At 52.1% G+C, this 24,948-nt stretch overlaps 1 protein-coding gene across 5 annotated transcripts in view; it reads right to left on the reverse strand.

Annotated features, from left to right (window-relative positions):
* The window catches only part of MXRA7 (matrix remodeling associated 7), a 35,773-nt gene extending 11,678 nt beyond the window's left edge, over positions 1-24,095 (reverse strand). Inside the window, exons 1-2 of one of the 5 annotated variants that reach the window (XR_010138355.1) lie at positions 23,419-24,095; positions 742-805 (exon numbers count right to left, since the gene is read on the reverse strand). Coding sequence is in view for 4 of the 5 variants with exons in the window: in XM_024234733.3 (XP_024090501.3) it covers positions 742-805; positions 23,419-23,760 (406 nt within the window). In the remaining variant the exon portion in view is untranslated. Of the gene's footprint in view, positions 1-741; positions 806-989; positions 1,239-23,418 lie in introns of those variants that run through there. The other 4 variants (XM_024234733.3, XM_063718991.1, XM_063718990.1 and 1 more) reach the window with 4 other exon arrangements.
* Positions 24,096-24,948: the final 853 nt, after the last annotated feature.

The raw sequence follows: 24,948 nt of genomic DNA on the forward strand, positions 1-24,948 counted from the left end.
CACAAAAACAGTCTTGCTTTTTAAAAATTACGAAATATTTCAAACATACAAAAATGCAGAAAGCACTAATCCTCCCTGTGCTTGCCATACAGAGCCAACAAAGGCTGACATCTTGCATGTCTGCCTCCACTTTCTTTTTTAGAGAAATAGGCGGACGGACCCAGCAGAAGCCACCCCACGTTTTATTCCGCCTCTGTCTGTCCTGGCCGGGTCAGATCTGGCAGTGTCTCCCCTGTTCTCGGCCACTCCCTTTCTCCTCTCAGTCTCATGGCTGGGGCCTGTGGCCAGTCAGCTAGAGCTGCTTAGAAAGCAGGCGTGTCCCCTCCTGGGGCCTTCGTTCTGAAGAAGGCACGGGGGAGGCTGTGTGAGTGGTTTTCGTCTCAGTAAAATAGGTCAGAGATGTTTGGAGAGAATCGTGAAATGTACAGCGCGGTCGGTCACAAGAGGGGAGTTAGGAGGCAGTGCAGGACAGAGCCGGGCAGGGCGTGTAGTGTGTTCCCAAGAGGGGCCCCGGGATGGGAAAGCCAAGCCCCAAAGTGCAAGGGGCGTGAGGGAGGGCTACAGGCAGGCCAGGGCAGGACATCCATGGCGCCAGACTTCACCTCTCATGCCCCACTCAGGCCACTGTCCCACCCCATCCCTCCCCTTGGCACTCGAACCCCAGCTCCTGGGATCCCCAGCAGAACACAGGCCACCCCCGACACAGTCAGGCCCCGTCATGAGCGCAGAGGTCCCACTCACCGTCCTCCTCCTCAGGCCCTTCCGACGATGGCCCCTTCTCACCATCCAAGTCCTGCTCCTCTTCCTGCAAGACAAGGACAGGGTCAGTGCCCTTGGCACAGACTGGGTGATGGGAAGTGGTGGGGGGCAGAAGGTAGGGGAGACAGAGGAGGGCCTCGAAGGTCCAGCCTGTCCACGCCCTGCGGCAGCACCTGCCCTGTGGTTATGGGGGCTGCATACAAACGATGGGCCAAAGTGACTCGGCTCACAAATGCTGAGCTGAGGCGTGTTCTTGACTGTGCACCCCAAGCCCTCGGCCTTGGCCTTCCCCAGGTGGGTGCCTGTTGAGGCTTCTGTGTGCCATTTGGAGAAGCGGGCCCAGGACTCCCACTGCGTCGCTGCGGCGAGTAGACAAACGGTGCAACAGGAAAGCTGGCTGGGGTGTCTGTCTGGGACCAGGGCCAGGCAGCATGGCCTTCGCAGCCTCTGGCTTTGCTTCCTTCTATGTTGTTTTCCATCCCCAACTCTCTCAGTGTCCATGTTCCCAAAACTGGAGCCCCACCTCTTCAGCCAGTTCTCTCCCACACAGAGACACAATAAACAGATGATGAGAGGAATGGCCCGGGATGGCCCTGGTGGAAGGAAGAAGTGACTTCAGCTCGCAGGAATGTCAGAGGATGAGAGCGACGTGCTGTGCCCATGGGCTCTGTGGGACTGAAGGTCGTGGGGAGGGGACATGGGGGCCCCAAGAACTTCAACTTGGAAGCCCAGTGGGTAGATGTGGAAATGAATGAATGAGCAGCCCCAGCTGATCCCATGGAGCCCAGCCAGCGTCAGCCGCTCACAGGGAGGCTCCCTAACAAAACATTGAGCTGTGCTGGGAGGCGAAGTTTTTACAAGCCCCATGGCGGGTCAGAAGTGGCAAACCCAGAGGGGCCTTGAGCTCCTCTGAGTGACTTCTTGTTTGTTTGGTTTTTGTTTTTTTTGAGTTTTTTATTGAGACAGAGTTTTGGCTCTCGTTGCCCAGGCTGGAGTGCAGTGGCGCGATTTCGGCTCACTGCAATGTTTGCCTCCTGGGTTTAAGCGATTCTCCTGCCTCAGCCTCCCGAGTAGCTGGGATTACAGGTACCCGCCACCCAAGCCCAGCTAATTTTTTTGTATTTTTAGTAGAGATAGCATTTCACCATGTTGGTCAGGTTGGTCTCGAACCCCTGACCTCAGGTGATCCGCCTGCCTCGGCCTCCCAAAGTGTTGGGATTACAGGAGTGAGCCACTGTGCCCGGCCTGGGAGACTTCCTTGACTACACAAAATGCCGCCCGGGGGGAGCTGCGCAGGCAACAAAGCCTCTTCCCTTTTGAGCAGTTCGTACACAGAGACTCAGTGCTATCTATGGCGAAGTGGTGACTGGGTGTCCTGATATTTCCCAAATTTTGCACAGCAAAGTATCTTTGTGGCTGAGGTCGGGGTAGGCAGGCCTCTTCAGGGGGCAGGAAGAGGAGCCGCTCCATTTGACACAGCAAACCCACTTCTAGGAATCTGCTCCAGACTGGAGAAATGTCCATCAGGATTTTTATATAACGACTCTGACCGCGTGCAGTTGAAAAGACAGAACTGGGGACTGGGCGCGGTGGCTCACGCCTGTAATCCCAGAATTTTGGGAGGCCGAGGTGGGTGGATCACCTGAGGTTGGGAGTTTGAGACCAGCCTGGCCAACATGGCAAGACACCGTCTCTACTAAAAATACAAAAAAAATTAGCTGGGTGTTGTGGCAGGTGCCTTTAATCCCAGCTACTCGGGAGGTTGAGGCAGGAGAATCGCTTGAACCCGGGAGGCGGAGGTTGCAGTGAGGCGAGATTGCGCCACTGCACTTCAGCCTAGTGACACAGCAAGACTCCACCTTAAAAAAAGAAAAGAAAAAAAAAAAGGGGAGGCGTTGATAAGTGCTGACGTGAAAAGTGCATCAAGATAAATGGAGGGAAAAATGCAAGCAGCAGCCCCACGTGAGCAGCGCAGTCATCTTGCCGTAAGTGGCAAAGTGGAAGTGTACGCATGTGCTTGAAAATGCAGAGAAAAGGCTTGTTTTTTGGAAGGGCCCACGAGAAACTGTCAGCAGTGGCTACCTCTTGGGAGAGGAGATTGGGGGGCAGCTTTTCCTTTCCATCTTATACATTTCAGTATAATTTGGACTTTCCATTAATATGCATGAATGACTGAATATATTTTTTAAATGCTAATGGTGTCTTTGGACAGTCAGATCCAAAGACCCCATTTTTCCTTTATTTTCTTATATATTCTAAAAAAGAGGAAAAAAAGAAAAAGTAAGAGGCTCATGCCTGCAATCTCAGCACTTTGGGAGGCCGAGGTGGGAGGGTTGCTTGAGCCCAGAAGTTCGAGACCAGCCTGGCAACATAGTGTACACCTCGCCTCTACTGAAAATTTAAAAATTAGCTGTGCATGGTGGCACACACCTGTGATCCCACCTACTTAAAAGGCTGAGGCAGAAGGATCACTTGGAAAAAAAAAGTAGAAAAAATGTAACATCCTAAACATATATATATTTGGTTTCGGCCCCCAGTTCTTGACACAGTTTTTATTTTGTTTTTTAAGACAGGGTCTTGCTCTGTTGCCCAGACTGGAGTGCAGTGGTGCAATCACAGCTCACTGCAGTCTTGACCTCCAGGGCTCAAGCGATCCTCCTGCCTCAGCCTCTGGAGTAGCTGGGATCACAGGTGCATGCCACCATGCCCAGCCCTGACACTGAGCTCCTAAATCCCTTGAATTTCCTAAGTTACAGGGGTGCTAACAGCATGTTTTGTTCTAACATTTGGTTTTGATCCCAGTCCCTGGCACAGAGCTCCTAAATCCACTGGAATTTCCTGGGTGACAGGAGTGTCTTTTGTTCTAATGAGGTGACTCCTGGGTGGGCTGATCACCACAGAGATCAAGCTGCAATGAGGAGCTGGGAACTTTCAGCCCCACCACCCCCCAGCTTCCTCCAGAGACTGGAGAGGAGCTGGAGATTGAGTTAAGAATCGATGACGCCTATGTGATGAGGCCTCCGTCAACATCCCGATAGGGTTTGGGGGGCTTCCAGGATGCTGAATGCATTCCTGTGCGCAGGGGGTAGCGTACCCCAACTCCATGGGGACAGAAGCTCCTGCATTCAGGACCCTACTGGACCTCACTCTACTTAGGTACCTTCATCTGGCTGTTCGTCTGTAGCCTTTATGACTTCCTTTCTAATAAGCCAGTTAACATAAGTGCTTCCCTGAGCTCTGTAAGATGCCGCAGCAAATTACTCAACTTGAGGGGTTCACGGAACCCCTGATTTGTAGCCAAGTAGGACCAAAGTGTGGGGAACAAGGGGACCTGATACTTGTGATTGGCCCCTGAAGTGGGGGGCAGTCTGTGGGACTGGGCCCTAACCTGTGGGGTCTGCGCTGATTCCAGGCAGTTAGTGTCAGAGTTGAACGGGAGGACACCCACTTGGTGTCTGGGTGGCTGGAGAATGCATTGGTTGTAGGGGTGGGGCTGGCTTCATATTTGGTAGCAGAAGTGAAGGGTTCTGTGGAGTGTTGTGTGCATGGACAGAAAAACAGTTGGTTTTTCTCATGGTTGATGTCTCTCTTTAATGACAGGCAAACAGTCACTGACCTAGTCAGGGCAGGGCCCCGGAACTAAGCGCAATATCAAGAATAGACAGGAGGCCAGTTCTCCTATTATGTGCAAAGGACACAGATTAAATGAAAAACAACAGCAACAATGAGCACAGTCTCTCGGAGCTCGTGGTCCAGTAGGAAAGACAAATAATTGCAATCCAGGGCGAGGAGTCCATCAGCCGGGGCAGATCCGTATCCCCAAAGGACCCGGTATCAGCTGACGTGCCCAAGCCCTCCTGAGCAGAGAGAGGCTGGTACACATTTAGATTCTGGGCCAGGCACAGTGGCTCACACCTGTAATCACAGCACTTTGGGAGGCCGAGGCAGGAGGGTCGCTTGAGCCCAAGAGGTTGAGGCTGTAGTAAGCCATGGGGGTGCCACTGCACTCCAGCCTGGGCAAGAGTGAGACCCTGTCACACACACACAAAAAAAATTGTACTTGACTTTGGAAGTCTCATTTTTTCCTTTTTTTTTTTTTTGAGACAGAGTTTCACTCTTGGTGCCCAGGTTGGAGTGCAATGGTGCGATCTTGCCTCACTGCAGCCTCCACCTCCCAGGTTCAAGCGACTCTCCTGCCTCAGCCTCCCGAGTAGCTTGGACTGTAGGCATGTGCCACCACACCTGGCTAAGTTTGTATTTTTAGTAGAGATGGGGTTTCTCCATGTTGGTCAGGCTGGTCTCGAACTCTCAACCTCAGGTGATCCGCCCGTCTTGGCCTCCCAAACTGCTGGGATTACAGGTGTGGGCCACCATGCCCGGCCTGCAAGTCTGATTTTTAAAAAGCTGTGGTCGTGACCCATTGATGGGTCAGGAAAGCAAATGAGAAGGCCTTACTAGTATTATTTAAAAAAAAAAAAAAAATGGGCGACCAAAGTCTTGGTGAAGTTTGAAGCTTTAATAACTTCAGAAGTATAGATACTACAAATGTACCAAAAAATGACATTTGAAAGGTTATTTACATTTAAAATACCTTGATATCTCTTACTCAGATTCTTACAATACCCCCTCTAGTGCTATACATGGCTCTAGTTGTTTTCAAACTTTGAAAAACCTTTTATCGACCGTTGGTCAGTGACGGGAAAAGATTGCACTGGTGACTCCAGCTTCACTATGTTCCAAAGAACTGGATTTTGTGCACATGTGACCTCAAGGGAGGTCAATTCAGCCCAGGAAAGGGCTCCTTTGCCTGCCTGTCCATCCAGACACTGGCACATGCAGAGAATTAAAATGAAAAATCTAGCACTTGACTGTCAGGAAACTAAGTGGAAAAGAAATTTAAATAAGTAAATATTCAACTGATGTTTTGTAGGTTTGTACATTTAAACATCTGAAGTTATTAAAACTGCACTAAGACTCTGGGGACACCCCTGTATCCCAGAATGAAACAAAAGACAAGGCTGGGCGCAGTGGCTCATGCCTGTAATCCCAACACTTTGGGAGGCCAAGGTGGGTGGATCACGAGGTCAAGAGTTCGAGACCAGCCTGGCCAACATGGGGAAATCCCGTCTCTACTAAAAATACAAAAATTAGTTGGTCGTGGTGATGCACGACTGCTTCAACTACTTGGGAGGCTGAGGCTGGAGAACTGTTGGAACCTGGGAGGCAGAAGTTGCAGTGAGCTGAGATCACACCACTGCAATCCAGCCTGGGCAACAGACCAAGACTCTGTCAAAAAAAAAAAAGAAAAGAAAAGAAAAAGAAATTAAAGACAAACAGTGTTTTGTGTGTGGTAGAGTTAGATACTGGTTTATAAAACTTCTGGGGCCAGGCGAGGTGGCTCATGCCTGTAATCCCAGCACTTTGGGGGGCTGAGGCAAGTGGATTGCTTGAGCCCAGGAGTTTGAGACCGCCCGGGGCAACATGTCAAACCTCATTTCTACAAAAAAATTACAAAAATTAGCTGGGCATGGTGGGATCTGCCTGTAGTCCCAGCGGAGGCTGAGGTGGGAGGATCACTTGAGCCCAGGAGGTCAAGGCTGCAGTGAGCCGAGATCATACCACTGCACTCCAGCCTAGGTGAAAGAGTGAAAGCCTGTCTCAAACAAAAGAAAACAAAACAACAACACAACAAAAAACTTCTGGTGTAGTTGTGTGACTTTATATACAGGATGTAATTTAAAATTTCTTTCTTATTGTGACACCTAATTAAAAAAAGCTTGAAAACACTGCTGAATTGGCCATTTATTGTGTTGTCTGTGCAGAAATCCCCTGTTCTTTTGGAAGTTGTCTGTTGAATCCCGTGGCCCCAGTTGGGGCAGTCAAACCCTCCCCCTTCCATCTACTTATCTGGATGGGCGGGGGCATAGGCCCAGGAGCCCAATTTCTGCCTGGGGGACAAGGATCCTCTGGGACCACAGCAGTGAGCTGCCTAGAGTGGGCCCGGGTGGAGAGGCTCGTTGGAGAGCCCCCTCCCCCACCGTGTGCTTGTCCTGAGGCCATTCCACCCTGCCTTTCCCTGCCTCAGAGCCGCTCCATTCCAACTCCCACAGCCCCTGGACCACCGTGTCCACCATCCACTGACATGTCTCCTGTCCACGACTCACCACATTGAGACTTTGCAGGCCAAGAACATCTCAAATTTGCCTGCATCAGATCTCAGCTCCGCCGAAGTCAAGGGTTGGATAGCCATGGAATGTTTTTTTGAGTGGTTCTCAAACTGCACCCCACGGAGGCATCCCAGGGCCTCACACCTAGGCTTCTACTGGAAATAACAGCCTCACTTTTATCTGGGTAACTTGTTAGGCTTTTAAAGAATATACTAATAATAATTGAATGAATTCCAATTATTATTATTGTTATTATTGAGACAGGGTCTTACTGTCATCCAGGCTGCGGTACAGTGATGCGATCTCGGCTCACTGCATCCTTGCCCTTCCAGGCTCCGTCAATCCTCCTACCACAGCTTCCCTAGTACCTGGGACTACAGGACATGGGCCACGAAGCTTGGCCAATTTGTGTATTTTTGGTATAGATGAGGTTTTGCCATGTTGCCCAGGCTGGACTTGAACTCCTGGGCCCAAGGGATCTGCCTGCCTCAGCCTCCCTGCTTCTGGCTGTGGTGTTTTACTTTTTAAAAAAATAATGGGGGCCGGGGGCCTGTAATCCCAGCACTTTGGGAGGCTGAAGTGGGTGGATCGCCTGAGGTCAGGAGTTCGAGACCAGCCTGGCCAACATAGTGAAACCCTGGGTCTACTAAAAAATACAAAAAATTAGCTGGGCATGGTGGCAGGCGCCTGTAATCCCAGCTACTTGGGAGGCTGAGTCAGGAGAATTGCTTGAACCTGGGAGATGGGGGTTGCAGTGAGCCAAGATCACGCCATTGCACTCCAGCCTGGGCAACAAGAGCGAAACTCTGTCTTAAAAACAAAACAAAACAAAACAATAAAACCACCAGTGTTGACTGCATTTTGCCCTGATTTTATAAAAGTGTGGACACAACAGAAAAGTGAAAGTGCTGACTCCAGTAGTAAGAAGTGCCGGTTTCAGACACAGTGCAATTGAGACAAAGACACAAACCCTTCTGCAAGGGGTGACTCTTTAGCTTCAGGTGCGTGTGTGTGTGCAACGGGATGGGAAGGGATAAAGCAAAACCTTGTGCGAAATATCAGAGCTCCATCATTTAAGGCTGTGCCCAACAGAGAGCTGGCACTAAGGATTTTACCTTCATGCCTCCCTCATAGCACGCTCATCTTTCCTTCCGCTTTGGCACATTCAAATTTGCAGCTATGTTTTCAGGAATGTGCACGGTGGGGGCCTGGAGGAAAGGGTGCTCAGCTGTGTCTGTGGGGAGCAGGGAAGGCCTTAGAGTGCATGAGAAAGCCATGCTGGGTCTGATATGGGCTTGCCAGGCAGATGCAGAGAGAAGGGCATCTGGGCAGAGTGTATAGCCCATGTAAAGGCATGGAGGCACGGAACACCTCAGCTCTTCCAGTGGCTCCACAGACTTGGGTATGATTGCAGGGTGGGTGTGAGGCAGAAATAGTGCACAGAGGCTGGGTGTGATGGCTCATGCCTGTAATCCCAGCACTTTGGGAGGCTAAGGTAGGTGGATCATTTGAGGCCAGGAGTTCGAGACCAGCTTGACCAACATGGTGAGACCCCCTCTCTAATAAAAAAATACAAAAATTAGCTGGGTGTAGTGGTGGGTGCCTGTAATCCCAGCTACTTGGGAGGCTGAGGCAGGAGACTCTCTTGAACCTGGGAGTCGGAGGTTGCAGTAAGCCCAGATCGCACCACTGCACTCCAGCCTGGGTGACAGAGTGTGACTCTGTCTCAAAAAGAAAAAAAGAAAGAAAGAAACAGTGCGCAGAAATGCAGGGTCTGCAACCACAGGGATCGTATACAGGACACTAAAGCGTTTGGTTTCATTCCTCAGGAAGTGAGAAGCCACCTGAAGCTTTCAAACAGGGATAAACAAGGCTGGGTGCGGTGGCTCACACCTGTAATGCCAGTACTTTGGGAGGCCGCGGTGGGAGGGCTGCTTGATGCCAGGAGTTTGAGACCAACCTGGGCAATGAAGTGAGACCCCCATCTCTACAAAAAATTAACAAATTAGCCGGGGGTGGAGGCATGTGCTTGTAGCCCCAGGTACTTGGGAGGCTGAGGTGGGAGGATCGCTTGAGTCCAGGAGTTTGAGGCTGCAGTGAGCTATGATGGTGTTACTGCACTCCAACTGAGTGACAGTGGGAGACCCTGCCTCTAAAAAAATTAATAAAAATAAAAAATAAACAGGTATCAATATAAATTTTTTAAACAACAAAAAAACAAACAGGGACAAACAGGATGAGAGCTGCACTTGGGAGGCTGAGGTGGGAGGATCGCGATAGAGGCAAGAGAAGAGGCAGGAGGAACCTTGAGGAGGGTACAGAGCTCAGGGGAGCGACGATAAAGGCCCAAACTGCGATGCTAAAGGCATCTGGCCTTCAGCTCAGCGTTGAATGAATCCGTGAAGGCGCGACCAGCCAAAGGCAATCTCTCCAGGGTCTCATGGTCTGAGTCCTCCCCACCATCAGGCAGCTGTGCCACGGTGGGTGCGACCAGGATCATTTCCTGGAGGCGGCACGAACCCAACAGAGTATGCAGCTGATTCTTCCTGAGGTCTTAAAGGAAACAGAACAGAGCAGCTGCTTGAGCGCTGACGCAAACCTCACCCAAGGCCATCATCACTGCGGAGTTCCTGTCCATGCCCTTGGTCCCAGGAGTGTTCAGGCTACTCGGCTCATGGGCTGAACTGTGTTCCATGCCCCAATTCATATGCTGAAGCCTTAGCCCCAACTACTTCTCAGCCTGACTCTATTTGGAAATAGGGCCTTTAAAGAGGTGATTAAGTTAAAATGAGGCCATTAGGGTGGGCCCTAACCCAAGGACTGCTATCCTTATAAGAGGAAACTCGGACACACACAGAGACATGAGGGTTGTGAGTGCACAGAGGAAAGACCACATGAGGCGGAGAAGGCGGCCGAGTGCAAGCCAGGGAGACAGGGCTTAGGAGGACCCGAACCCGCGGACACCTTGAACTTGGCCCTCCAGTCTGCAGAACTCTGGGAAAAGAAACGTCTGTTGCTGAAGGTGCCCAGTCTGTGGCGTTTTGTTATAGCAGCCCTGGCAAATGAATACATCATGTTTCTGATGAAAGTCAATCCATTTCATGGAAATAGTGAATTGAGACAGGCAGCTGGCGTCACCCTGGCTGGTCCCCAGGGCAGGCTGGGCTGAGCCCAAGCTCCATCACTTCACTGATCAGAGTCTCAGCATTTTATGACTGAATAGAGACCACGTTTTAATGTCATGTTCTGGGATAATTTTCTAATTCAGCTTTTCCCTCCAATGGAGGAGGTGGAGGAGGGAGGGGGAAGGCAAAGGGGACGTGCCTCCTGACAGCCTCCCCAGTGCTAGGAGCCTAGGACCAGGGTGCCCCGGAGGCCAAGCTGAGGGGCCCGGCCAGGCTGCAGCAGCTGGGAGAGACAGTGAACCAAGCTCACGCCCTGCAGGCTGCACGCTGCCATTTATGGCTGCCCTGGCTGATTCAAGCTAATTCAAGCGTGATGCGAAGTGCTGAAGTCGGGAGAGGGAGAGAGGGGAGGTGGGAGGGGAGAGAAGAGAGGGATACATAAGAGGGGGGAGGGGAGAGAGAGAGAGAGAGACACTAACAGAGGGAGACAGAGTGATAGAGACAGATTTCTGCCTGTGTCTGCTGCCCAAGGAGATGGTTCTGCTGTGGGGCAGTGCAAAGAAGGTCTCTTGTGGCCCTGTGGCCACCAGAGCTGCCACAGGCTGTGACTGCATCGATCCCACTGGCTAATCCAGAATGACTTTAGAGGACAGCGGCTCCAGGAGGCAGGCCGTTCCTAACTCCCAAGGGGACACCTGTCCCTCCCCTGCCTGCAGCAGGCAAGGATGGAGAAACAGGAAGGTGACAAGGGGCCTGCCCAGGCTCCCCAACCCCAGAATGGGCCAGGCCCAGGGCTGCCTCCAGAGTGCCTGACAACGCTCTCACTCCTTCCAGAAGGACTCCATTAGCCAATCAGCTGCTCATCTTTTGCAGCGGGGGCGGGGGAGCATCAGCTGCAGGGCAAGCAGCAAAGCCCAGCTGGCGCCAGCTCCGGGGGCTTGGTGGTGGGCAGGGAGGGCAGGCTGAGGCAGGGGTCACCTCTGTTCCTCCATACCCGGCAAAACAACTCAGCCATCTCCCCCTCCAAACTACAGCTCCAGGCTGGGGACACGCAGGCTCCACTCTCTAAATCCATATTTGCTACTGGATGAGGCATGTCCCAGGAACTTCTGTCCAGAACCTAGTAACCCAAGTCTCAAACTGTCCCCCTCTCACTTGTCCAGTTTTTCTTGGCAGCCACAGCATCTCTGACACCTTAACATGGCCTGGGAATGTTGATTCCAACCTGACTTCCTTCCTTTCTGGGGTTTTTTTTTTTTTTTTGAGATAGAGTCTTGCTCTGTTGCCCAGGCTGGGATGCAATGGTGCGACCTCTGCTCACTGCAACCTCCGCCTCCCGGGTTCAAGAGATTCTTCTGCCTCAGCCTCCCGAGTAGCTGGAATTACAGGTGCACGCCACCATCCCCGGCTAATTTTTGTATTTTTAGTAGACAGGGTTTCGCCATGTTGGCCAGGCTGGTCTTGAACTCCTGACTTCAAGTGATCCGCCCACCTCGGCCTCCCAAAGTGCTGAGATTACAGGCGTGAGTCACTGCGCCCAGCCCTGACTTCCTTTCTATTCTGAATTCTAGAGTCTCCCCTTCACTCCAACAGGCTTCTGGCTTTACCCCTTTATTCTCTGTTCTCCTGCTACAACCATTCAATGCCTTCAGGTGGCACCTACATCTGCTCTCCTCCAATTCATCCTTTTTGGGGAGACAGACTCATTCTGTAGCCCAGGCTGGAGTGCAGTGGTGCAATCATGGCTCACTGCAGCCTCAACCTCCCTGGGCTTAAGCAATCCTCCCCCCTCAGCCTCCTAAGTAGCTGGGATCACAGGCGTGTGCCACAACACCCAGCTAGTTTTCTTATTTTTTGTAGAGATTGGGTCTCACTATGTTGCTCAGGGTGGTCTCAAACTCCTGGGATCAAGCCATTCTCCTGCCTCAACTTCCCAAAGTGCTGGGATTACAGGCAGAAGCCACCACACTCAGCCCTCATCCAGCTTTAAGAACATCTTCAAATGCCAACTTCATAATGCTTTTCCTGCTCAAAACCCATGCCACCTGCCTACGTTGCCTGACCTTGTTCAATTTCAGTAATCTCTGTTTCTCCAAGTTCTACTTCCAGATTCTTCTGCCATCAGATTGGGTGAGGTCTCTCCCCTCGATGGCTAAGAACCGAGGGTGCCACTGGGCAGGGGTGGTGGGCTGGGACTTGGGGTGCTCTTTGCACCATGGCCTCAGGAATGTGATCTGTCCTTCCACATTCACCTCTGCACCCCTCTCCTTCCTCTGTCTGGGCAAGGGTCCCCCAGGGTCACAGGACCTGATTTGGAGGCCCTTTAATTCTACCCTAGGTTTGCAGAGACTGCTGCAAGGAGGAGGGGACAGAGTAAAAGGGGCCTAGACTGCCATCCAGAGCAGCTCTGTTTTTGCTTTATGTCCTGGGCTTCCATAAGACACTGAAGAGGCAAGAAGGGATCCAGTGTTTTATTATTATCATTTTTTATTTATTTACTTTTGAGACTGAGTCTCGCTCTGTCACCCAGGCTGGAGTGCAGTGGCACAATCTCGGCTCACTGCAACCTCCACCTCCTGGGTTCAAGCGATTCTCCTGCCTCAGCCTCCCAAGTAGCTGATTAATCCCAAGTGGGGATTACAGGCATGCGCCACCACACCTGGCTTTTTGTATTTTTAGTACAGACTGGGTTTTGCCATGTTGGCCAGGCTGGTCTCGAACTCCTGACCTCAGGTGATCTGCTCGCCTCAGCCTCCCAAAGTGCTGGGATTACAGGCGTGAGCCATCGGACACGGCCAGGATCCAGTGTTTTAGAAAATGTTAGAAAACCACTGATCTAGTGTGGCTTCCGCCTAAGGAAAAATACTTGCTGATGGAACCTTGGATGAACTGCTGGTATCCCATCTCTGTTTGAACACTTCTGGCACAGGAAACTCACTACCTTACAGAGCAGTCTTCCTCTTTGGGGCATAACGTAACAGCGCGAGGGCAAGAACTGCAGGTGGCTGTGCAGGGCGCTGGGCTACAGGCCTGGGCAGAGAGAGAAACAAGTCACCTTCCTGCTGCCCCAGGTGGGAGACAAAGAGACAGGACCTGCCTCTAGGCAGGAGCCCACAGCGATTTCTGTCCTTTCTTTTTGTGGCATATTTATTCAACAGGTGCCTACTGCGTGCAGGCCTGTTGCAGGAGCTGGGGCGTGGCGGGCAAGGGCCCTGCTCTCCGGAACAGGCATTCCACTGCGGCAGACAAGGCACACTGAAATAAAAGATGACCTCAGACCGGATGAAGTGCTATGAAGAAAGCCAAACGTGACGATGCACTGGCGAAAGAGAGAGAGTGGGCGGGCGGCGGGTGGGACTTTACATCTGCTCACGGGGGCAAGGACACGGAGAGGAGAGAGGTGAGGACCGACTGCATGAAGGCTCAGGCAGGGAGGGATGTGCTGGGCAGGGTCCTGATATGGGCGCAGGGCTGGCAGGTCTAAGCACCAGAAAGGAGTCTGTGGCTGCAGGGGGCTGGGAGCAGATGCCGAGTAGGCAGGGTGCTCCTGGGCCTGGAGCTGTGGAAAGTTTGGAATTGCACACGGAGGGCTGTGAGCAGGGGCCGTGGGGTGTGCTCTCTGTGCTAGGAAGGTCATGCTGGTTGCTGGAAGAGCCTGGCAGGGGCGGGGAGGACGGGAAACAGGGAGACCAGTGAGGAGGTCACTGAACAGCCACCGAAGCAGGAGCCAGAAAGATGAGAGGAGGGAGGGCTGCTCTTGGGACACACTCTGGAGATAGGTGACCAGAATTGCAGACAGCAGGTCTTCAGGGTGTGAGGGAGGCGGGGATGACAAGGATAGGCCTGGGCTTTTGGTCTGAGCAGCTGAGCATGGGGGGATGGATCCGGGATGAGATGAGGAATGCCGGGTGGAGGGGCAGCAGAAATGAGGCACTCATCAGTGTGTTGGGCTGAGATGCACGTAGACAAGCCAGGGGCTAGGGAGCTCAGGGGAGGCGAGAGCTGGGTGTATAGATGTGGGCACCATCAGCTATTGATCAGGGGGATGGGGGCGGCAGGTGTGTTCTGGAAGGCGGCAAGGCAGGCCTGGTCCAGGAGTCCTGCAGTTGATACTATGGGCATGAGCTCTTCCAGCAGGGCAAAGAGCAGAGGGAGTGTGCTGGGTAAGCCACCGACAAGGAGGGACTACGTTGTGGGTGGGGGTGTCTGGGGAGATACCAGATCACTGTTCCTGCGAGGAGCCGACCCCATCCGGGCCCCAACCCCTGCCCAGGGCCGACTGCCGCGTTCCAATGTCCAGACCAAAAGCATCGTCCTGCATTCCAACCTCACATCCCAATCAAGGGCACATTCACAAGCCTAAACAAACTCTTGCTCAGATGACTGGAGCATGCCAGATTCAATCCTATCAGATTAACAGTTTCTGGCAAGTTCCTACAAAGAGGATTTAGAGGACACCAAAAGCTTCATTTAAAAAACAGAAAAGGAAAACAACAATAACAACAAAACACTCTTGGGCAGCAATTTGTACTCTCCGCAACCCCTATCAGGGAATATCAGGTCGAATCCTAGGTGCTACATTTTGAGATAGAGAAAATATAGGACAGAGAAGAAAACTAAGAGATGAATAAAATCTGATGGAAGAGGGTTGGAGAAAATGACTTAATTTTATGGGGGAAAACCAGGTTGAACAATTTTGACCATGACTAGCTTGAAATATAGTAATAGAAGATAAGGGCTGGGCACAGCAGTTCACATCTGTAATAACAGAGCCTCAGGAGGCAGAGGCAGGAGGCTGGATTGAGGCCAGGAGTTCCAGACCAGGCCTGGGCAACATAGCAAGACACCATCTCTACAAAAAGTTTAAAAATTAGCTGGGTGTGGTGGTGTGCACCTGCAGTCTCAGCTACTTAGGAGGCCGAGGCATGAGGATCCCTTGAGCCCGAGAGGTCAAGGCTGCAGTGAGCTATGATTGTGCCAATGCGCCCCAGCCTGGTTCTTTAAATAAATAAATAAATAAAAGAAGACGAAGAAGAAGAAGAAGGCAAGTGGTCGGTTTTTAAAATCTCTTGAGGGCCGGGCACAGTGGCTTACGCCTGTAATCCCAGTACTTTGGGAGGCCAAGGCGAGTGCATTGCTTGAGGGCAGGAGTTTGAGGCCAGCCTAGCCTGTAACACGCGAAACCTCATCTCTACTAAAAATACAAAAATTAGCTGGGCGTGGTGGTATGTGCCTGTAATCCCAGCTATTTGGGAGCCTGAGGCAAGAGAATCTCTGGAACCCGGAAGGGGTAGGTTGCAGTGAGCCAAGATTGCACCACTGCACTCCTGCCAGGGTGACAGAGCGAGACTCCCTCTTGAAATACATATATATATATCTCGAGGAGGCCTCACCATAGAAGAACTTCATGAAAAGCTAACGGCTGACTTGACTATGGAGTAGGGTTTCCTGCTGATCTCCAGCAGAACACCACTGGGCTGGGGGCATTTTCTTCTCTTGAAGTGGGAGGATGGCTTGAGCCCAGGAGGTGGAGGTTGCAGTGAGCTGAGACTGCGCCACTGCACTGCAGCTTGGGTGATAGAACCAGACCTTGTCTCAAAACAGCGAGATTTATCTCAGACTCTGAGTCCTCAGCAAATAAGAATCAGGCCGGGAGAAAAACGATGAATACCAAGGTCATCACATAAGAAGGCCCTTGCTGAGAATCTGCCAGGGTTGTCTCACCCAGAGGTCAGGTTGGTCAGCGGGTTATAAATGAGCGCAAGGAGTTCTCACTTGAAAACGTTAAATACACACATACACAGGCCACAAAACTGGAGCTGAAGGGTTGGGCGCAGTGACTCGCACCTGTAATCCCAGCACTTTGGGAGGCAGTGGCTGGCAGACTGCTTGAGCTCAGCAGTTTGAGACCAACCTGCAACATGGCGAAACCCCATCTCTACAAAAAATACCAAACTTATCCAGGCGTAGTGGTGTGTGCCTGTGGTCCCAGCTACTCGGGAGACTGAGGTAGGAGGATGGCTTGAGCCTAGCAGGCAGAGGTTGCAGTGAACTGAGATTGCGCCACTGCACTCCAGCCTGGGCGACACAGTGAGACTCTGTTTTTGTTTTTTTTTTTTTAAGCCAGTTAACTTTAGCAGTAGGGAGTTGCATATCAAGTTTAGTGACACTAATGTTAACAAGTTCTGATAACTCAACACCACTGGACCAGCTGAGGCCCTAGCTCAAAAAAAAAAAAAAAAAAAAGAATACATTGAGAAAAACAAAAAACTGGAGCTGATGCCTGGAAAGTGGACAATCACTTCTGTAAGTTCTATGGCAATTCAGAGGCAACATTTGAAGATAAACAACTTCCATGAGTCCTGCAATGGGTTTTCTCTGGGCCGTTAAATCTCATGTAGCCATTTTTTTAGCCAATGTAACCCTGTGTCCAGAAAACAGCATCATAGCCTGGCGCGGTGGTGGCCACCTGTAATCCCAGCTACTCAGGAGGCTGAGGCAAGCAGGAGAATCACTTGAACCCGGGAGGCGGAGGTTGCAGTGAGCTAAGATTGTGCCACTGCACTTCAGCCTGGGCGACAGAGGGAGACTGTCTCCAAAAAAAAAAGAAAAAGAAAATAGCATCGCTTCTACCGCCCTGTAGCAGGGAACAGAATGACTAGAATGACTGCTGCAGCACCCTCCAGCTTCCTTTTCAGATTTTTTTTTTTTTTTTTTTTTTTGAGACGGAGTCTCACTCTATCGCCCAGGCTGGAGTGCAGTGGCGCGATCTCAGCTCACTGCCAAGCTCCACCTCCCAGGTTCATGCCATCCTCCTGCCTCAGCCTCTCGAGTAGCTGGGACTACAGGCACCTGCCACCATGCCCGGCTAATTTTTTGTATTTTTAGTAGAGATGGGGTTTCACCGTGTTAGCCAGGATGGTCTCGATTTCCTGACCTTGTGATCCGCCCACCTCAGCCTCCCAAAGTGCTAGGATTACAGTCGTGAGCCACCGCGCCCGGCCAGCTTTTTTCTCTTTTTGAGACAGGGTCTTGCTGCCCAGACTGGAGTGCAGTGGTGCGATCAAAGCTCACTGCAGCCTCTACCTCCATAACTCAAGTGATCCTCCTGCCTTGGCCTCCCAAAGTGCTGGGGTTACAGGCATGAGCCACCGCGCTTGGCCCTTTCCAGCCTTTTGACCAAGCAGCAAGCAATAAGAATGCTGAAAACAGGGCCGGGCACAGTGGCTCATGCCTGTAATCCCAGCACTTTGGGAGGCCGAGGCAGGCTGATCATTTGAGGTCAGGAGTTCAAGACCAGCTTGGCCAACATGGTGAAACCCCGTCTCCACTAAAAATACAAAAAATTAGCCAAGCATAGTGGTGCATGCCTGTAATCCCAGCTATTCGGGAGGCTGAGGCAGGAATACTGCTTGAACTCAGGAGGTGGAGGTTGCAGTGAGCTGAGATTGCGCCACTGCACTCCTGGGCGACAAGAGCAAAACTCCGTCTCAAAAAAAAAAAAAGAATGCTGGAAACATCTCTGCATGAAGCCCCCTTAGAGAAAGGGCTTCTGAGCCTGACCTCCTCATCCTGTTCCATACATTTGTACTTAACAGTGGCAAGCTTAGTGTGGCCAAACGCAGGTTGTTCCAGAAATACTCCTAACCATCAGGGATCTGGCATTTCTCCGGAAGACTGTTTACCAGAGGCCCAAGCTAGTCTCCCTCCTCCCACACTGTGGTCTGAGCCGACTGGGAAAGAGCGGGGCTACAAAAAAGAAACTGTCTGCATGCTCACCATTTCATTTCTAGCTCTCCAAAGCTAGGTGGCTTTTTTCTCAAGACATATTCTTTAAAAACGTACTCCTTCTTGCTAAGCAGAAAATTCTAGCTGACACTAGTCTGTAACCAAGACTCTTTCTCTCTGAAAGAACAAAGTTTAGCTATTAGGAAAGCCCCTGGACTTCTTTCATATATGGAAAAAAATTAAGTTATGCGCTCAAACAACTTTACAAAAAAATACCCACTGGAACTACTGAACAGGGAACTCTACTTACAGCCCTCCAAGGCATCTTCTATTCAGTTGCTCTATATCGTTATAATTATTGTGAATACAATATTTTATGTTCTACCTTTTTACTTATTTCATACTAATTTGCTGATGAATCCAATGTGCTAATTAATGAACATTTGGATTATTTCTAGTTTTTCCCCCAGTAAGTCACCGGGCCTGTTCTGGACTAAATATTTGTGTCCCCTGCAAATCCATCTGTTGAAGCCTTAACCCCCAGTGTGATGGTATTTGGAGGTGGGGGTCTTTGGGAGGTGAGATTTAGATGAGGTCACAATGGTGGAGTCCCTACGATGCTATGAGGGCCCTGATAAGAAGAGGAAGAGACATCCCTCTCTCTCTGGCATGTGAAAATACAGCAAGAAGGTGGCTGTCTGCAAGCCAAAAAGAGAGCCCTCACCAAAACTGGAATCTGCCAACACCTCCATCTTGGACTTCCCAGCCTCCAAAAGTGTAGGAAATAATGCCTGTTGTTAAAGCAACCCAGTCTGTGGTATTTTGATATATCAGCCTAAGCTGCTTAAAGACAAGGACCTAAAATGATATAAATAACTGGCAAATATCTACTTGGCCCTCCACTACTTGGTTTCTGAGATTTTGCTAAGAGAACAGAAAGTAGGACCACACCGCCATCCCAAAGGCCCACACCGCCATCCCAAAGGCCCACACCGCCATCCCAAAGGCCCACACCGCCATCCCAAAGGCCCACACCGCCATCACAAAGGACCACTCTGCCATCACAAAGGCCCACACCGCCATCACAAAGGACCATACTGCCATCTCAAAGGACCACACTGCCATCACAAAGGCCCACACCGCCATCCCAAAGGCCCACACTGCCATCACAAAGGCCCACACCGCCATCCCAAAGGCCCACACTGCCATCACAAAGGACCACTCTGCCATCACAAAGGACCACACCGCCATCACAAAGGACCACACTGCCATCACAAAGGCAGGACAGATGATGGGGAAGTTCACCTGCTCCTGGGTCATTCTGGGAAGGCTGGGGTCTCTGCAGCTTCCAGAGCCCACACCTATGGTAAACAGGTTGGTGAGGGCAGAGCACACAGGTGGACGTGACAGCAGGGTGACTTCGGGGGAACCAGGGCCAAGTCACATGGTGAAGACAGACAGATGGAGGCTGTGCTACTCACTCAGACCACCACCACCAGACTGTCTGAAAAACCAACCCCTTTCCCAAGAAATTTCCCAAAGAAGAATGTTGGCTTCTTTGTTCCAACATTCTCTTTTGAAAAATTCCAAACCTACAGAAAAGTTGAAAGAATAATACAATGAATACCATACACCCTTCACCTAGATTCACCAATTGTTAACATTTTGCCATCTTTGCATTCTCTCTCTCTATATACACACCCACACTGTGTGTGTGTGTGCATGTAACTATTTGAATCATGACATGTCATCCCAAAATGTTTCAGCCTGCATCTTCCTAAGGATAAGGACATTGTTTACACAGCCATCTGCCGGTATCGTACACAAAAAATTCAGCGTTGATTCAATAAGCTTACCTAACACAGCCATTCATTTAAAAAATGTCTCAATTATCTCCAGTATGTCCTTTATAGCTCCCTTCTCTGATCGAGAATCCAATCAAGGATCAAGATTGTATTTGTCATATTGCTTTAATCTCCTAAATCCCAATTAAATCTAGAAGAGTCTCTCTGTGTGCTTCATGACACTGGCCCACTGCCTTGCAGGAAGTCCCTACTCTGTCTTTACTTTTATTTTTTTTTTTGAGATGGAGTCTTGCTCTGTCACCCAGGCTGGAGTACAGTGGCGGGGATCTCGGCTCACTGCAAGCTCTGCCTCCTGGGTTCATGCCATTCTCCTGCCTCAGCCTCCTGAGTAGCTGGGACTACAGGTGAGGCCACCACGCCCGGCTAATTTTTTGCATTTTTTAGTAGAGATGGGTTTCACCGTGTTAGCCAGGATGGTCTCGATCTCCTGACCTTGTGATCCACCCACCTTGGCCTCCCAAAGTACTCTTTTATTTTATTTATATTTTTGGAGACGGAGTCTCGCTCTGTCACCCAGGCTGGAGTGCAGTGGCACGATCTTGGCTCAACTGCAACCTCAGTCTCCTGGGTTCAAGTGATTCTCCTGCCTCAGTTTCCTGAGTAGATGGGATAACAGGCGCGCGCCACCATGCCTGGCTAATTTCTGTATTTTTAGTAGAGACGGGGTTTCGCCATGTTGGCCAGGCTGGTCTCGAACTCCCGACCTCAGGTGATCCTCCCGCCTCGGCCTCCCAAAGTGCTGGGATTACAGGTGTGAGCCATCACGCCTGGGCTCAAGTCTGTCTATGAGCAGAGCTGGGCCCCAAGTACCGAGATACCTGAGTCCTGGCACAGATAAGAAATTTAACTGGTGTTATTCAAATGACCCTTGACACTTTGCCAATTACCACTGTTTGGGAATCCGACCATCCAGCCTTGCTCCCATCCACAAGTCCATTAGGTAAGAGGCCTGGCAATCCTAAAACCCCAACCTACACAGGAACACCAAGAAAGCCCTGAGTCCTGGCCTGAAAAGAGGCCGGCTCTTGTTCTCGACTTCGTTGGCTCATGATTCTTTGTGTGAACAGGACTTGCCTGTAATGCTTCCTCACAGCCCACCCTGTGCTAATCCTTAGGAGAGAAAAGAGGTTCTAGCAGTATCATTCCACTTCTCCTCGGCCTCCCTGCCCTGGCCTGTGCTGCCCTGGGGAGGCAAGAGCTGCACTGATCTCATCCCCATTTCTTTGGTCCATTTCCAGGGTCTCAGCCTATAGTGGCTCCTCCCCACTACTTTGTCCTTGGCCAAAGAGGGCACCGTGCACTAGAGGACGCTCCTGAGCGATCCCCAACAGCAGCTAAAGGCTGCTTCCCGGGGCGAGAGATCCTTCTCAATAATCAGCTTTGTAGTCAGAGGCAGCAGCTGCCCCAGCCCGCCCAGGCCTCCTTGGGAAGGGAGAGGACCGGATTAGAAAGGAAGCAGTTAATGGAAAATGAAGAGGGAGGGGAGAGGTGAGTTACACGCTGCTCCCCAGGGCAGTGACTTCTGAGCTAACAGCAGGTGGAGCTGCCCTCCTCCTTCGCTGTTGGTGGGGTTCGCTTAGGGAGTGAGGGAGGGAGGGAGGGAGGAGGCTGGCAGAGGGCATCACCCCACTTCCCAACCCCGATTTGAGTTATCTTCCCCAGGGAGCGTTTTTCCCTATCTGTCCTCCAAGCCCCAGCAGTGTGATCATCAGAAGAAAGCACTGGAAGCTCTTGGAAACGCTGGAGTCCACTTCAGGACAATTTCTTTTCCTTTTTTTTTTTTCTTGTCACTGACTCGAAGCTCATCAAGACAATTTCTAAGCAGCTTCTTAGGTTAATGCCACCACTGGGAGTGGGTGGGATGACACAATATCTGTGTCCCCACAACACCTGGCTTAATGTTTGCAGGGAGGAGTTTTGGGGGAGCTTTGGCCAGCTCAGGAAGGCCTGGGGACTTGAGCCCAAAGGGGAAGGGCACTGACTTCAATTGAATTCTCCTGTGGGGTGGGTTCTCTCCGGAGGGTGCCTTAGCGGGAGGACAGACACAAGCCTCAAGTCATCCTCACTGGCACCTATGTCATGGGGGTTGCCTGGCACGCGAACCCCCATACTGCCTTGTCCTTCAGAGCACCCATTCAGCTTCAGAGGACGTGCATTCACCCAGACAGAGGCAAATTATGCGAGGGGCCCTATTTAAACACCACTGAACCTATTCCTGTAGGTATCATGTGCTGAGAGCCGAAAGCCTTGTAGAAAGTTCTTTAAGCGCTGTGTCCCACAGGATTGAGATAAGACAAGGCGCCGCTAAAGGACATTTTGACTTCAGTCCAGAGCCTGGTGTGGGTGATAACGGGCCAACCCTGTAAGGCCAGGGCTGACTGAGGGTGCATGACGGCTCCAGAACTGTCTAAAGGCCTCTCCTGCTCCCGCGAGACCTCGATGGAGGCAGGAATCCCAAATATGGGAGCAAACACAACAGATCAGCACATGTCCAAACCGCGCCCCCTCCACCATCACCCCGTGAGGTCTGGAAGCCCACCCCAAGCAAGAACGGCAGGGCCTGCCCCCCTCCACCCCATTAAATGTGGCTGGTTAGAATCCTCTCTAATGACACAATTAGTCACCCACTTGTCAAGCAAAGCGCCTGCTCAGAGGGGGTCTGGCGCACTTACTCAGCAAAGAGAAATGCCTCTGAGCACAGCCTGGCTGCCTCCTCCTGCCCCGAAGGGCTTCTTTCCAGGGTAAACCATTGTGTCCCGCACAGGACAGAGTGGGCACGCAGACACGCTGACAACGGGCATCCCGGCTCTCCTCCCTTCCAAGAAAAGGAGCTCAGGGGTAAGAACAAGGGATTACAATCCGACTCGGAGACCCTGGCGGTGGCCTGGACCAGCCAAGCGTGGTGAACTCCAGGGAACATGGGCACACAGTGTAGGGGCTGGGATGAGTGGATGAGGGAAATCCGACTCCTCTCAGATATCCACAGGCAGGACAAGGTGGCCAAGGCCGAGCTGATGGACAGCATGGTGGGAGGCCTGGGGCAGAGGCAGGGAGGGCCGCTTTGGGGTGCTCACTGGTGCTCCAGGAGGGCTTTATCCTGCATCTTCACTCCATCCAGGCCCAGCTTACCTACAACCCGGGGGAGTGGGGGTAGGAGGGTGTTAGGAGATGTGTAGCTTGAAAACGACAATAAAAAGGACTGCTGGGATCGGGTGCCTTTTCTTTCAGTCCCAGCCTACGGGCTTCACAAAACGCCACAGCACTGACTCTGAAATCTGGACTTCAAATTGGCTGAAAAAGAAAAGCCAGCCTTCCTCCCTCGCCCCCCGAAAGTACTACTTTTTAAACATCAAGATAACTCTCATGGCAGGCCTTGAAATAAGCCACAGGCACGTGGATTTGGGAACCGGTGGGCGGGAGGGGTCAGAGATGGGTGTGGAGCAAAATTCCAAGCCCTGGTCGCGAGGCCTGGGAGCCAGCAGCTGCGGAGCACGCCCTGGGCTGGGAGAGGCCGAGGGGAGGGGAGAGCAAAACACCTTCAAACAAACTCCTTCGGGCTCGCCCCTCGCCACACTTTCTGGGGGAGGGCGGCGAGTTTGCGGGACTGCGGCTTAGCATGGCGGGACCTGCATTTCCTGCGGGCCGCGGGTTCTGCGCTTCCCGGGGGCAGCCTGGGCTGGAGGCCGCGGCCCCGCTACCTGGCTCGGCGGGGAACGGCAGCGGCGGCCCGAGCCCCGGGGGTGGGGAGGGGGCCGCGGGGGCCCCGGTGCGTACCTGCCTCGCCTCCGCCGCCTGCTCCTCCGCCTCCGCTGGCGCCGCCGCGGGATCCCCTGGCCCTTCGGGTTCCCCCGGTCCCGCAGGCTCCCCGAGCTCCCCCAGCCCCGCGGGCTCTCCAGGCTCCTCCGGCCCCGCGGACGCGGCCGCCGGCTCGGGGGCGCAGGGGCGGGACGGCGCCAGGGTCCCGGTGGCCTCGGCCGGGGGCGCGGGTTCCGGGGGCGCGCGGGCAGGCTCCGGGCTCGCGGCCGCCCCACGCCGCACCAGCAGCCAGGCGAGCAGAAGGGCCAGCGCGGTGGCCAGCGCAGGTAGCGCGGCCAGCAGCTCGGCAGGCGCCTCCATCGCGCCGCGACCGCCGAGTGCCGGCTAGCTGGGACCCCGAGGGAGCCCGCCGCGCCCCGTCGCCGCGCCCCGCCCCGGGGCGGAGCCCCCGTCGCCGCGCCCCGCCCCCGCCCCCTCCGGCCCCCGGGGGTGACGCACAGGCTGCGGGCGGGGGTGTTGAGGGGGCAGAGCCCTGACCACCTGGGAGACACAGGAGGGCCAACCCCTGCCCGGCCTGGGCAGTCTTGACGCTTTGGGGCACAATTTAGCTCAGGTTCAATTTGAAATACTGTATGAGGTGCCCTTAGGTTGTCATCTTTGGCCTTGGTACGGCAGTTCATCTTAGAGCATTTTGGAAATATAAGTGCTAGTTGGGGAATGCAGAGAGACAAGCAAACCCGGGAAGCTTCATGGAAACGGCAGCCTGGATTGGCTTGTAAAGCAATCATAAAGCCGGATTACGTTCAGCCGCTGCCGTTTTTATAGGCATGTCAGGAGTTGCTTTTAATCCTCAGGGTTGTCTTAATGCACTTTCACAGAGGACATCTCCAGATCCTGGCCAGTGAATGCTCCCTTCGGAGCTGAGGCCAGCAGCTTTCAACACAGGGCTCCCTGTAACAGTAACATGGCTCCCCCGCCCCTACACCTGAAATTCAGCTGCAGGTCCTTGGTCAACGCTATTCCTCTTACCAGACTTTCTTCTTTGCACAATTCCAGAATGCGTGCAGGCTGGGAGGGTACAATGAAGGAAATGAAGGCTATTGTTTTTGTTTCTCCAGATCCTCCCAGGCCTCTGTTGCTGAACAGTGGATTTTGAGATAAATACGTTGTAACCAAAAACATATTTTCCTACCACTCCCCACCCACTCTTTATTTTAAATAAACACAGGACGGGCATGTCAGGTATCACGCCAAACATAAGGCCTAATGTTAAAAAAAACACGGTTCCAGTTTTTGCCGAGGATGCATTTAATACTTTTTTGGGAAAATTACAGTGCCTGAGCTGATCTGTGATATAAACCAAGATATTAGATGGAGTGCTTCTTTTTAAATGAAGATATACAAACAAGACTCCCCAGCAACAGGGAGAGCTGAATTCTGCAGCACTGCATGATAGATACTAAGTGGGCCATGCATTTCCTTTTAGTGGTGGTTGATGAAAAGAGCCCCCAAACTATAAAATGTGAAATAGGCTTTATCTACGGGCAA

The sequence above is a fragment of the Pongo abelii genome, chromosome 19, assembly GCF_028885655.2.
Source record: "Pongo abelii isolate AG06213 chromosome 19, NHGRI_mPonAbe1-v2.0_pri, whole genome shotgun sequence".
Taxonomy (NCBI): Eukaryota; Metazoa; Chordata; class Mammalia; order Primates; family Hominidae; genus Pongo; species Pongo abelii.